Genomic DNA, 14,528 nt, shown 5'->3' with positions numbered 1-14,528 from the left:
CACCTTGACTAACTTGATTGCAGGGTCTCGATCTTGGGCCTCCTGCCAACCATGGTGAGGCAGTGGGTTACAGGTCATCTCCTGTTGTCGGGCACTGGAACTGAATTGTTTCTCCAGTGGAGGTTGGTGGAATGCAGGTAATTCAACTTCTTCCAGGTCCTCTTCGTTTCCACCATCATCAGACAAATGAGGCATCCGGGATAGGGCATCTGCATTAGTATTCTTACGGCCAGCCCTGTACTTGATAACGAAATCATAGTTAGCCAACCGTGCGACCCATCGCTGCTCCAGAGCGCTCAACTTCGCCGTGTCCAGGTGTGTCAGGGGGTTATTATTATTATTTATTATTATAGCGCCATCAATTCCATGGCGCTTTACATGTGAAAGGGGTATACATAATAGGGACAAGTACAATATTCATAAACAATACAAGACACAGACAGGTACAGGAGGATAGAGGTCCCTGCCCGCAAAGGCTCACCGTCTTCAAGGGATAGGTGAGGATACAGTAGGTTAGGGTAGAGCTAATTGTGTGGTGCTGTATCAGACTGAGGGTTACGGCAGGTTGTAGGCTTGTCGGAAGAAGTAGGTCTTCAGTTTCCTTTTGAAGCTTGTCAAGGTAGGCGAGAGTCTGATGTGTTGAGGCAGAGCATTCCAGAGTATGGGGGAGGCACGGGAGGAATCTTGGATGCGATGGTGGGAAGAGGAGATGAGAAGGGAGTAGAGAAGGAGATCTTGTGAGGATCGAAGGTTACGTGCAGGTAAGTACTGGGAGACTAGGTCAGAGATGTTATTATCAGTGTACACCGTGAAATTGGCAGCAGCAAGGTAATGCTTGAACCGTTCTGTGACTGCCCAGACAAGTGCTCCAATTTAAAGGAGCTATACATCTTTGCATTTCTTTCTGTTGGTGTTAACTTCCAGCTGGCATAGGCGATCACCTTCTCTTTGCCCTTCTGTGCCTGAGACAAAACGGCCCCTAGACCCACATTACTGGCGTCGGTATACAACACGAAGGGAAGGCCATAGTCGGGATAAGCCAAGATCTCCTCTCCGCTTAAGACAGACTTCATTTTCTTGAAAGAATCTTCTTGTTCCGTGCCCCACTTGAACGGGGGCCCCAGGGACTTGCCATGCGTAGTCTGGCCCACCAAGAGGTCCTGCAAGGGGGCTGCCATTTTTATACCCCTTAACAAACCTCCGGTAGTACCCCATTAAGCCTAGGAACTGCCGCACTTCTCTGACGGTAGTAGGCCGTGGCCAGTTCTGAATGGCTGTGATCTTCTCGGGATCCGGTGCCACACCTTCGGCACTCACCACATGCCCCAAGTACTGGACCTTTGGTTTCAACAGATGACACTTGGATGGTTTAAGCTTCATTCCATATTTGGACAGAGCGTTGAACACTTCAGCCAGATGTTTCAGGTGGGCTTCATATGTCTTGGAGTAAACAATGATGTCATCCATATACAGCAAAACAGCCTTGAAGTTGCAATGGCCCAAGCAGCACTCCATCAACCTCTGGAATGTCCCGGGTGCATTGCACAGCCCGAATGGCATACTATTAAACTCACATAGACCTATTGGGCTGACGAAGGCAGTCTTCTCCCGGTTTTCTTCGGCAACTGCTACCTTCCTGTATCCACTGGTAAGGTCAAGGGTGGAGAAATAAGTTGCAGACTTTAGAGCAGCTAGGGACTCCTCAATGCGGAGTAGAGGATAGGCGTCTTTATGGGTAATCTTGTTAATGGTATGGATCCGTGAAAGCACCCCTAGTGGTGCGAAACGGTACCGTCGTCCTCGTGCTCCCCTCCCTGCATTCCCTCATGTCCGTCTCACCTGTCAGCATTGAAAAATAAAATAGTCCCAGGATATCGGTGAGTGCTGCCCTGTCTCATTCTGTTCTATGGATATACTTGTTTAAATTGGGCAATAGCACCTCGGTAAGGGACTTTGGATCCATCAAGATTAGACAAAATGCTTTGCTGTGACATCTGAAAGCACATGGATGTAATTAAGGAAACTTTACACTGAACTGTGTTTGGGACAGGAACATCACACTACCTCCAGTATAGGTAAGCAGTGCGGTGCACAATCCTTTTTATTTTTCTAATCTTGTTAATCTGGCGGTAATCCACGCACATCCTCAGGGTCCCATCCTTCTTTACTAGCACAAGCGGGGCGGACCAGGGACTGCAGCTATCACTGATCACTCCTGCTTCCTTCATGCTTCAGAGCATATCCTTGGCAAATTGATAATGGGCAGGTGGTATGGGCCTGTACCTTTTCTTAATAGGTGGGTGTGTGCCAGTGGGTATGTGGTGTTGTACCCCCTTAAACCCCCCGAAATCAAGTGGGTGCTTGCTAAAAACCTGCTTCTATTCCCTGACCACTCTGTAAACCCCTTGTTTGTGACGTGTGGGTGTAGAGTCAGTGCCCACATGTAGCTCCTGACACCACTTCTCTACCAGACCTTGGGAATCAACATTATGTGGACTCTGCTCATCTGAAGACCCTGTTGCATGAATGTCATCTGCTTTTACTGAAAACAGTTTGGCTATGGTGGCATGGCGGGGCAATATGACCTCCTCCTCCCCACAGTTTAGTACACACACGGGCACTCTCCCCTTTTGGACATCAACTACCCCCTGGCCGTGAACACTGTGGTCCAATGCTCTGAGTGTAGGGGTTCTACCACTGCCTGGTAACCCTGTCCCCGGGAGACTATAGCTGCCCTGCACCATATCAACATTTCACTTTGTGGAGGTACTATAAGAGGAGCTGCATCCATGACCCGTACACCACCTATCTATCCTCAAGAGAGATTTACCTGTTGCCGCTGCAGGAGGGCTCAGATCTCACGCTGCAGGGCCCTATGTCGCCCTGCTCCTGCAGTCTCAGACAGCTGTTGAAGCAAAAACAACACTTCACCCATACAATTCTCAATGACATTTGTCCCCAAAATAATCTTCGGGTTCCGATCACTAGGGTCATTTTATACTACTAGTAGGCCTTGTCTGACTAATTCTACTTGGCCCACCTTTATGGTCACCTCCTTGAACCTAATTTGAGTCACTGGTAATCCATTGACAGCATAGATGGTCAAACTGTCATCTGGGAGCATCAAGTCATCATCAAGTCAGAACTTCTTATAGAGTACATATGGGATGGTTGTTACCTGGGAGCCGGTGTCGAGAAGTGCAGAGGTCGGGATCCCATCCAATGTAATGGAGACTATGCGCTGTCCCCCGACATACCGCTCTCTCCAGTCTGCTGGGCCTTGACAGTGTATTCCTGGGGATTGGCCCTTGGCCCCAGGGGCTTCCCGTTTAAAGGACAGCTTTGTGCGTAGTGGCCGGTCTTGTCACATTTATAACAAACAGGTGGATCATACCGGTCGCTGCCTCGTCCTCTGTACACTGAGGTCCGCTTCCTCATCCAAGGGACGTCCTCTGGGCAATCCGCCAGTTGAATCTCTTTTGACGGGGTGGTCTTTGACTTCAGCTGCATGGCTTCTAGGATCCGTGCTACGTCTTTAGTTAGTTGTTGCACTTGAGTAGACAAGTCAGGTGCTCCACTCCTAATTGCGGCCAAGGGAGTCGCTGCAGGCAGGGCCAGGGCAGATGGGTTTACTTGTGCCGGTGAGGCCTCAGCTTGCCAAGCCGGGAGTGGGGAATCAGGAGCCTCCGGGGGCTGCAGGGCCTTAATCGCCCGTTCATTCAGGCTAGCAAAGTCCAAGTCAGTATGCTCCAGAGCCCATAGCCGGAGCTGCTTGCGGTCCTCCACTGACCTACACCAGCATCTTATTCCCTTCTGGTTCTCCGATGTCATTGGTCAGTCTCAGGGTCCGCAGCGCTGCTTGTAATTTCAGGGCGTAATCTCGAATGCTATCCTGTGGTCGTTGCTTGCAGCTGTAGAATCTCATTCTGAGATTCGCTTCTGTGCGGGTTTCTAATGCAGCTCCCAGTCTCCTGAAAATGGCGGCTACTGACGTCCGGTCAGCCTCAGTCCACGTCTCCACTTCCAACTCGGCGGCACTGGTCAACTGCCCCAGTACCACCGCTGCCGTCCATTCAAAGTATACATGAGCATTGCAGATTTTTCGCTTAAACCTCTGTAGGGCATCGGGTTTGCCTTCATACTGTGGGAGCCAGGCCGTGGATGGTACATATGGCTAGGTTATGGGCATGATGGGGACAACCGCCTCCGCTCCCGGTGCCGCCACATTCCCATCATCCGGAGCCAACATCTCTGCGCGCCCCCTCGGTCTTTTCACAGCACTCTATCGCTGACCGTGGCCTTCTGGGAACTTCCGGTTCCGGCCTCTTAAGGAAAACTAGGTGCGTGGCTTAATCTTCGCACGCTTTCTTGGAGAAGACGGGGTTTTGGTGCGAAAAAATGGCGTAAAATGGAGGAATTGGCAGGAAACATAATCTTGACTCGCGGTCTTCGGCCCTCAAGGCGCACGTCACCCAGGTAAGTGGGTCCTGCTCGTATCCTGTTCGTGACGCCATGTTTTTCGAGGTGTACAGCCCCCGGGCGAGCAGTCGGGCGGCTGCCGCAGCTCGGATCCGGATCCGCTGTGCTTCGAGGGGTCTCCGGACCCAGGGGTCGCGTGGCCACTCAATTAAAAGAAGGAAGGGAGATATGTACAGGGGGATTTTGGAAGGTTCGTGACGCCACCCACGGTGCGTGGTAATGTGAGGGACCACCGCTGCCGTTGGGGAGCCCGGTGACGATGGTGTGGTAGCCTGTTGTTTAACCCCTCCGTGGGTAGGGGGTTCGTGTCCCGGGGCCCGTTGGTGTTGGATGGTGTTGTTTGGGTGCCGTTGGGGGGATAGGTGCAAGGGTTTACAAGGTACTCACTCAGTCCCAGAATAACCACAGCGACAGCTTGTAAACCAAAGTTCTGAGCACCACTGTAGTCTGCGGGGAGCACGCCTGGATCGGTGTCCTTGGTGTTGTTGTTGGTCTCTGGCCCTATTCATGGCACCTTAGTCTCGATTTGACTCGTTGGTATGAAAGGTATGACTAACGGAGTGAGCTTGCTCTCAGGGTTCACGCGTAGGATTTCTTTGGACTGTAATGGGAAAGTCCTGTCCCATCGGTGCACTAGTACCCTGATTTTGGAGCGGGTTGGGGATGACACTTGAAGTCTTCACCCCCGTCGGGTTAATTACCAGAACACGTGAAGCTACTTTCCGGCCTGGGGTCCACGTAGCCCGTCGTGCCCTTGCCCCTGCCCGGTGATAGCTCAAGGCCGCCGGCTGCCCTCCTCGGCAGTCCGTGCCCCTTGACACTGTCCCCTGTGACCGGGTTCCAGCTCCTACCAGGCCCAGACCAACATCTGCCACCTAGTATACAGGAACTCTCCTCCGTAGCCTCTCCTCACAAGAGCCACTTCACCTCCTCTCTCCTTCACTCTCCACTCTCCTCTCTCAACTCAACTCAACTGACACTGTCCTCACTTTCTCCTCACCAACCCCCCATGTGGGCGGCCCTATTACCTCCAGGCCCCCCAATGGTGTGTCTGGTAGGTTCAAGTGGGAAGTGTTCCTAGGATTTTGATTGGATAAGCTGTTAACAACACCAAAGGACTGGGATCCGTTAACCAAGGAGGGTGGATACTGTGCAGGAGGGCAGATTGCACAATACCCTGTGACGACCTGATAGGCCAGGGCGTCACATTTGCATTAGTATTATTCAATAAGGCAGTGTCCATCTGCGGTTTTTCCTTAACTGTAATCAGGCTGAGGAAAAAAAACAAATCGCAGCATGCTGCATATGGCAGTGTATATCTCACGAGACTCACCAATGCAAGTCTATGGGTGTGAGAAAAAAACAGACAGCACACGGACCATCCATGTGCCACCCATTTTTTACAGATAAATTACCATTCTGTAGCATAGAACACTGTAAATGGTCTTGTAAATGATTGTAAAATAATAGTTGCTGAAAAAAAACCCACATTGCATACAGATGGCTGTATGCATACGGATGTTAGGTGAGAAAACAAATCGAACACTCGCATAGCACTCACATGACATATGGAATACCAAATAGATTTCACTCATCCAACTTTTCTGGATGAAAATCAGTGCAATTTTTTATATCCAAGTGGGAGCGAGGCCAATAGTTTTCCTGTGGACAGATTCTCCCACCTGAGCTGTGGTTCTCTGCAGCTCCTCCTTAGTGACCACGGGACTGTTGATTGCCTCTCTAATTAGTATTCTCTTTACTTGGGATGTCTGTTTAAGTGGATGACCATGTCTTGGTAGGTTTGAAGTTGTGCCATACTTCTAATTTTTGGATAATGGCTTGAACACTGCTTTATGAGATGTTCAGGACTTGGGGTATTTTTTTTATAACCTAACCCTGTTTACTCTTCTATACAACTGACCAGTCTGGTGTGTTCCTTTGTTTCCCGAATTTTCTCAAACAAACCCCTTAAACCTCTGAACAGATGTAGGTATACTGACAATAATTTACACACAGGTTGACTCAATTTAGTAATTAGGTGACTTTTGGAAGCAAGTGATCCCTCAGGGTTTTATTTAAGGGTATAAAATTTTCAAATTTATATTTTTAAACTATTTAGAAAACCATAAACCATATCATTTTCTATAAACCTCAGAAATACATGCTACTTAGTGTAGGTATATCACATGTACTCCCAATAGCCTCAAGTTTGTAAGTTTAACATAAATAAATGTGGAAACATATGAGTACGTTTTCAAGACACTGTACATGGAAGAAGCACAAGATTTCTAATTCTTGGAATGAGGTCCATCTTCTGCTGGTATTGGGTTTTGAACGATATCAGCATTTATACCGAACTATAATTGTCATGGTATAACACATTGCTGGTATGTCTAGCACTGCAGCCGGAGGAACGTGGTACATGGGTGCATGTCTCAGGCTGGCAAAGGCACAACTAGTACTAAAGAGATTTACTGCCAGTTCCATGCAAAGAAGGGTTTGGGTGCGTGCCCACGATCAGTGTTTGCAGCGCTTTGGACGCAGCATGCTTCAGCTGCGTCCCAAACACTGCTTTGTACAGTACAAGCATAGTGGATGGGATTTCTAAAAATCCCGTGTCCACTGTGCTTGTTTTTTCCACAGCAAACACTGACCTGCGGTGTGTCGTGGGCGGAGGGGTCGGGAACGCTGCTCGCCTTGGGGTTCGCTGGCGCTCGGGTCCGGTGCTTCTGCTCCTCGGTGGCTCGAGCGCGGGGCCCGACCCGGGGGCTCGAGCAGCGCCTCCTCGCCCACGAGTGAAAAGGGGGGAAGGTTTGTGGTGGGATGTCGGTTGTGACGCCACCCACGGGTTGTGGTGATGGTGGGCATCACCGCTGCTGGTGACGGGGGATCCCGGGAGCGATGGTGGAGAGCAGCTTAAGGTGTTGACCCCTCCATGCGTAGGGGCTGTTGGTCCCGGGGCCCCGGTTGGGGAGTAGGGAGGAGGGATAGGTGCAGGTGCCGATGCGGGGAGGCAGCGTGGATGCGGGTGTGACGTTGCGGTGCAGCGCGGTGCCGGATGGCACTGGTGTACTCACTCAGGTAGACAAGAACAGAGTCTCTGGTAAACCAAACGGCTGGATGGACGGGGCCCGCAGTTGGCTGCGGTGACTTCACTCTCCCCGGACGGGTTGATGGTGGCTGTCTTTCCCTGCACCTATGTGTAAGTGTTTGACTCCTATGGATTCCCACAGGTAGTCCGCTCCCCGGCTTGTACGTGTCGGGAGAGCCCGTTTTGCCCGCAGGCGCTGGCCCTTGGATCTCTGGCCGTTGGCGGTGGCTCTTATCCGGACGGGTTGGGCTGTTGCCTTTTGACGGGACTTGGTTGGGAATGAACCCCTGAGGTCCAGACCGCAATCCGAGAATTTGACCTTTACGGCGGCTTCCGAGCCTAGTCGGGATCTGAAAACCCTGCCTTGGTGCTTGGCTTCAATCCGCTCCTCGGTTCGGTACCAGCGGGCCACCGCCCGACCCCGGTCCTACGGTTCCTCTGACTTCCACCAACTCCTGCAGACAGCCACCACCGTCTGCCTACCTTGTTGATTGTGCCTGGGCTCCAACCCAGACACACACAGACTTTCTCCTCTCACTACCACCTCTCCACTTCAACTCCACAACTCAACTGCACTTGACTGACTACTTTTCCCGCCTCCAGGCCTGTGCACTCCTCGGTGGGTGCGGCCAACCGCCTGGCTCCGCCCCACCTGGTGTGGACATCAGACCCTGGAGGGAGGCAACAAGGGTTTTGATTGACTGGTGTTCCTGACCGGGGGAGGGGGGTGTGTATGTGGTGTTGTTCTGTGACCCCTGGAGTCCAGGGCGTCACATTCCCCCTCAGTAAAACGCAGACCGTCCGCGGGCTGCCCGTCCACCACCGATTTTATTTTTTTTTTTTCTGGAAAAGATAAATAACAGAGAAAAACAAACAAACGGCAAGCATTTTTCAAATCTTCCATGACGGGAGGCATGTTACTTAAACGTTGCAAACATTAATAAAAACACTTTTAATAACAACAGACAGGTCCCAGTTCTTCCGCTTCTCCACCCAAACAACCTAAACCTTGATGCTGCCCCTAAGAAGCGAGCAGCACCCCTTTTCACCAGTCCGGAAAACAGAACCTGGTTCAGGTCGCCCAAGCGGGAACGGGTACGGTATCTCGCACCCGACTGTCATTCAGGGGGCCCCACGTCCAGGGGGACCCCTGACCCCGGAGTGTTATGATCCGGAACCATGGAAGACCACCACAATCATTGGCAAAAGGTGACAAGAGCATTGGCAACTAATCTGGCCGCCATCCCCTTACTAAGCATCACAACTAGAAGTAGCCGAGGGGTGAGCTAACATCCTGAGCACCGCGAACCCAGCCGGAGAACTAACTATCCTAAAGGTAGGAAAGATGAATAACTCTCTGCCTCAGAAAATAGACAAGAATAGCTAGCCCCCCACATTCAAAGGCTGCGGTGATATAGGAAAAACACAATACACAGGTAGATGACAGGATTAGCAAAAGGTGAGGCCCCCGCTGACTAAAATAGGAAAGGACAGGAAAGGGACTGATGGTGGCCAGAGAAAAACCCTGCAAAATACCAACTTCCTGATAGTACAAAAAGGCCCTCAGATCGCACGATCTGAACTCCGTCCTATACCAGGTGCCCTTGTCATACCAATGAACAGAAAACAAGAATCATAACAAAGTCAACAAGCCACAAACACATGGACCCAAAGGAGCTATACTCCACACAGAACTGCAGGGAGTTCCCCAACAAGCCACTGAGGGGAAAAAATCCCTGCAAGCGAATAAACTGAAAATAACCACAGCAAATGACAAACCCAGATAAACAAAAGAACCAGACAATAAATAAAGAGCAAGCACTTATCTGGGGAAGATGTGGTGTAGAGCAGGATTAAGCAGGCTGGAGATACAAAGAACAACTGACATCCGGCAACAGCCTGCAATCAGACCAGGATTTAAATAAGCAGAGAGTTAGCAAAGGAAACATCCACTGCACAACACACCTGGTCCAAGTCCAAACCATTCCTGGCCACCAGAAGGAGCCTCCCAGCAGCCAAAACATAACTAACATTCACAACACCGGAGGATGGTCACCGGTTCCGGTGGTGACCGGACCCCAGCCTGCTCTGCTGCGGGTCCCTCCTCCAACCTGCCTCTCCGGAGACGGTTAACGGGACTCCAGCCCGGAATTATTTACAAGCCCACAAGTTCGTGGGTGGCCTGCTAGTTCTCGGCCGTGTTCATGAGCAGTTTCTCATGTGGGCTGCTTTAAAGGGGGTAACGTGGCAAAAAGGGGACAACATACTGAGGGTCCCAACGGGGACAACAGTTCTTTTGCAACGGGGGTTTACTGCCGATCACTTGAGGTCGCCTTCCTCATACGCCTCCAGCTCTACATCCGGACGGTACGGTGGGGGAGGGGATTGGGGCCGTGCGGAAGTGCTGCTGGCCATCCTCCTCCGGACATCCAGGGCGAACAAGCCCTTCTCCCCATAGTGGCAGGTATAAGTGATCAGCTCACCAGCTTCCAGGTCACGGTCCGGGTGTCCCAAGGGCAACTGCTGGTGCACATCCCTCTGGGAAAAGAATGCCTCGACCCCCAGGCTCGGCTCGTAGACAAACCCCCATCCACGCCAGGGGCAGAACTGCCGGACCTGACCTTCGTAGGTCGGGCCCCGTGCCTTCGCAGGAGCCCTCCGGAGGTTGTCCATTGCCTGGATGGTGCGGGCCAATACAGCTGCTTTTTCCTGCTCCCGAGCCTCGATCTCCCGGCCCATCGGGTTTGGCTGCCGCTCCCAAAATGGCGGCTCCTTCCTTGCGGGGGTCGGGCCCAGCCAGCACTCCCCGCTGCTGGCCACGACCGGCACCATCTGGGTTGGGGAGCACCGCTGTGTTGCGGCCTGCCGTGCTGCCCTACAGCTACAACCTCCCACGGCCTCAGCCGAGGCTTGGGAGCAGCAAGCCGCACCTTCCGGGCCCTTTTCGGGGTTGCGTCCACCACGCTGCTGGTTGGGCGGACTGCCGGGGCCTCTTCAGGTGTGACCACCCCCGGGTTTGATGGTTCCCCACAGGGAACGGGCACCTTCCAGGGCAGCGGGATTGGTGCTGACCGGGCAAGCGGTTGTCCGCGGGCAGCCTCCACGGGCGGGTCCTCACAGGCGGGTACGGGGATATCCTCTGCCGGTTTCGCGGGCAACGGTCCGACTGGCAGGGCAGTGACGACCGGTACGGGCTGTGGGGGACGCAGCAGGGTGAACAGGAGCAGACCGGGCCCCTCGGCCGCAGCGACACAGGGGTGTGGGTCACTTACCCGCTCCTCCAACTCTGCCTCCGCCTCACGGGCCCACATGGCCGCCGCCACTTCCGCCATCTCAGCCTTCCATCCCTGTATCAGAAGCTGGATTCGGGTCTGCAGCCTGTGGCTTAGCTGCATCACCCAGGCTTCTACCCATGCTGCTGTTCCGGGCGCGGGTTTGCTTAACGGGGCGGACATCCTGATTGCTCGGCCTCCAGGAACAATACGGTTGCAGAGTCCTGGCGTCCCTGCCCTTTATCCCTTCGGTTACATCAGGCAGGCCTTCACTTTCGCACCTTCCCTGCTCAGGGAAGACGACTCGAGCGGGAACTTTTTGCGCCCAAGATGGCCGACTTTCAAAATTTTCGGCTGGACACCGCCTGCGGGGACTGCAAGGCGCACTTCTACTGGTAAGTAGATGGGTAGTATCTTGTTCGTGACACCAAGTTGTCGCGGGCGGAGGGGTCGGGAACGCCGCTCGCCTGGGGGTTCGCTGGTGCTCGAGTCCGGTGCTTCTGCTCCTCGGTGGCTCGAGCGCGGGGCCCGACCCGGGGGCTCGAGCAGTGCCTCCTCGCCCACGAGTGAAAAGGGGGGAAGGTTTGTGGTGGGATGTCGGTTGTGACGCCACCCACGGGTTGTGGTGATGGTGGGCACCACCGCTGCTGGTGACGGGGGATCCCGGGAGTGATGGCGGAGAGCAGCTTAAGGTGTTGACCCCTCCGTGGGTAGGGGCTGTTGGTCCCGGGGCCCCGGTTGGGGAGTAGGGAGGAGGGATAGGTGCAGGTGCCGATACGGGGAGGCAGCGTGGACGCGGGTGCGACGTTGCGGTGCAGCGCGGTGCCAGATGGCACTGGTGTACTCACTCAGGTAAACAAGAACAGAGTCTCTGGTAGACCAAACGGCTGGATGGGGTCCGCAGTCGGCTGCGGTGACTTCACTCTCCCTGGACGGGTTGATGGTGGCGTTCTTTCCCTGCACATATGTGTAAGTGTTTGACTCCTATGGATTCCCACGGGTAGTCCGCTCCCCGGCTTTTATGTGTCGGGAGAGCCCGTTTTGCCTGCAGGCGCTGGCCCTTGGATCTCTGGCCGTTGGCAGTGGCTCTTATCCGGACGGGTTGGGCTGTTGCCTTCTGACGGGACTTGGTTGGAAATGAACCCCTGAGGTCCAGACCGCAATCCGAGAATTTGACCTTTACGGTGGCTTCCGAGCCTAGTCTGAGTCTGAGTACCCTGCCTTGATGCTTGGCTTCAATCCGCTCCCTGGTTCGGTACCGGCGGGCCACCGCCCGACCCCGGTCCTACGGTTCCGTTGACTTCCACCAACTCCTGCAGATGGCCACCACCGTCTGCCGACCTTGCTGATTTGCTTGGGCTGCAACCCAGACACACACAGACTTTCTCCTCTCACTACCACCTTTCCACTTCAACTCCACAACTCAACTGCACTTTACTGACTACTTTTCCCGCCTCCAGGCCCGTGTACTCGGTGGGTGGCGCCAACCGCCTGGCTCCGCCCCACCTGGTGTGGACATCAGACCCTGGAGTGAGGCAACAAGGGTTTTGTTTGACTGGTGTTCCTGACCGGGGGAGGGGGGTGTGTGTATGTGGTGTTGTTCTGTGACCCCTGGGGTCCAGGGCGTCACACGGTGCGTCTTTCCAAACCGCAGCATGTCAATTGTTTGCTGTGGATTCGCACGCGTCCTCCGTAGGGAGAACACAAGCAAGAGACCGCAACGCACTGAACCCTGATCATGGGTACAGCAGCTGCAGTTTTCTGCATTCCCCTGCTTGGTATTAAATCCCATATAGAATGAAAATCAGAGTTTATCAGGCACATAATATTTCAGTCATTCTCACAAATACTAGAGTCAGAAATAGATTTATGAATCATCTTGTTCAAACCACATTGAATTGTAGAGGGCAGAGAATATTTGTTACTAGAGATGAGTTAATTTATTTGCAGGACCCTGGAGCAGGGGCCACGTCAATATTCATGGCCGCCGGACGGGAGCTCTGTGAACTGCTTCCTACCTGCTGGCATCCCCTGGACCTCTTCCGATTTGTAGGCCCAGTTCAACATCATCTTTGTGGCATGTTGTGATGCACATATGTCGTGGTACCAGGCCTAAAAATCAGAGGAGGCATTGAAAACTCCAGGCAGTTAACAGAGCTATGGACCCTGATGTGGCTACTGGATCAGGGTCCTGCAAATAGATTTGCTTTTGAATGTCATCTGAGTGGCATTGATAAGAAACAGATAGTGTTTTTTCCTAACTTTTGATATAAGTCTATTGTCATTCATAGAATGGGCTTGTTTTTGTAGCATGTGTATTGACTTCTGCAAATGGCAGATAATTGGCACAGTCACATACACTAACCTCCCATGTGTGTATATACCTTTTTTTCAGAATTTTTTTTGCATGTCTTACTTCTTTCCTTTGTTTTTTGTTTCAGTTGGAGCTATTCATCACAACTACCATGGATGAAAGTAGTAGAGAAAGTGAGCTCGAATGGCTGCAAACAAAAAAGAAAACCCGATTAGAGTGGCTTAATATTGTCAACACAAGAATTATCGACTGGTTACAGCAGAATACACTGGATTCGGATTTCTGAAGTCTACCATTTATAATACTTCATTTGAGATTTTGTAGCCTTTTTGAATTTTTTTTTATATGTATAAAAGTTCTGATTATATTTTGCCTAAAAAGCACATTTCTTAATATATATTTTTTTACACGTGAGGAAGTGATTAAAAATGTGCTGCTTTACAATTTATTGTATTCTGTTTTATTAAAATTAAGATATGAAAATGTAGGTCATTAACACCGTAAAGATGGGGCATTGGGAAGGGTTTCCTAGGCCCCTGCACACATATCTGCTGCAGATTTTCCAGCAGAAAATCCACAGTACAATACTGTAACCACAAAGTAGATGTGAAAACACATTGTGAATATTTTCCAAACTAGAATTGACATACAGTTTGTATTTTCAAATCTGCTGCTTGTCAATCATAAACTTGATTCTGACTTCTTCTATTGCAATCTTGGAAAAAGGATATACTATATTAGTCCTAGAAAGTAAACTGGCATTTCTGTGCAGTATTTAAAAATGTATTAATTTATTCATACATTGCATAAGAGTGGTGGAGTGTTGCTGTTTCATTCCTGCCCCTGAAGACACTAATCGCATTGTGTAGTGTAAGGTGAATAATGTGTTGTGTCTTTTGTAAATATGTGTCATGTGGATTGTAATGTAATGTGATGTGTTCTCGAGTAATGTATAGTGTAGCCTGTGATATGTAGTGCTGTAGTGTGTTAGGTAATGTGTAATGTACAGCAAGTTTATGTGTGGTTGTCAGACTATAGGGTGAGTAATAGTTAAGTGTTGAGACTTTCTCACAATAGGAGGGGTTCGTTGATAGGGTAAGAGATACTTAAGGCCCCGTCACACTAAGCAACATCGCTAGCAACATCGCTGCTAACGAACAACTTTTGTGACGTTGCTAGCAATGTTGCTGTGTGTGACATCCAGCAACAACCTGGCCCCTGCTGTGAGGTCGTTGGTTGTTGCTGAATGTCCTGGGCCATTTTTTAGTTGTTGCTCTCCCGCTGTGAAGCACAGATCGCTGTGTGTGACAGCGAGACAGCAACAACTAAATGTGCAGGCAGCAGGAGCCGGCTTCTGCGGAGGCTGGTAACC

General features: G+C 51.5%; 1 protein-coding gene across 1 annotated transcript in view; it reads left to right on the top strand.

Moving 5' to 3' along the window:
* LVRN (laeverin) overlaps nt 1-13,584 on the top strand; it is a 237,581-nt gene extending 223,997 nt beyond the window's left edge. Inside the window, exon 20 of the mRNA XM_075341890.1 lies at nt 13,284-13,584. Coding sequence (XP_075198005.1) covers nt 13,284-13,442 — 159 coding nt within the window. The 3' untranslated portion in view covers nt 13,443-13,584. The remainder of the gene's footprint in view (nt 1-13,283) is intronic.
* The last annotated feature ends 944 nt before the right edge of the window (nt 13,585-14,528 follow it).

This window comes from Anomaloglossus baeobatrachus, chromosome 1, assembly GCF_048569485.1.
Source record: "Anomaloglossus baeobatrachus isolate aAnoBae1 chromosome 1, aAnoBae1.hap1, whole genome shotgun sequence".
NCBI classification, from domain to species: domain Eukaryota; kingdom Metazoa; phylum Chordata; class Amphibia; order Anura; family Aromobatidae; genus Anomaloglossus; species Anomaloglossus baeobatrachus.
Note: the sequence above shows the minus strand (reverse complement) of the source record. Positions and strands in the feature narration are given on the sequence as shown.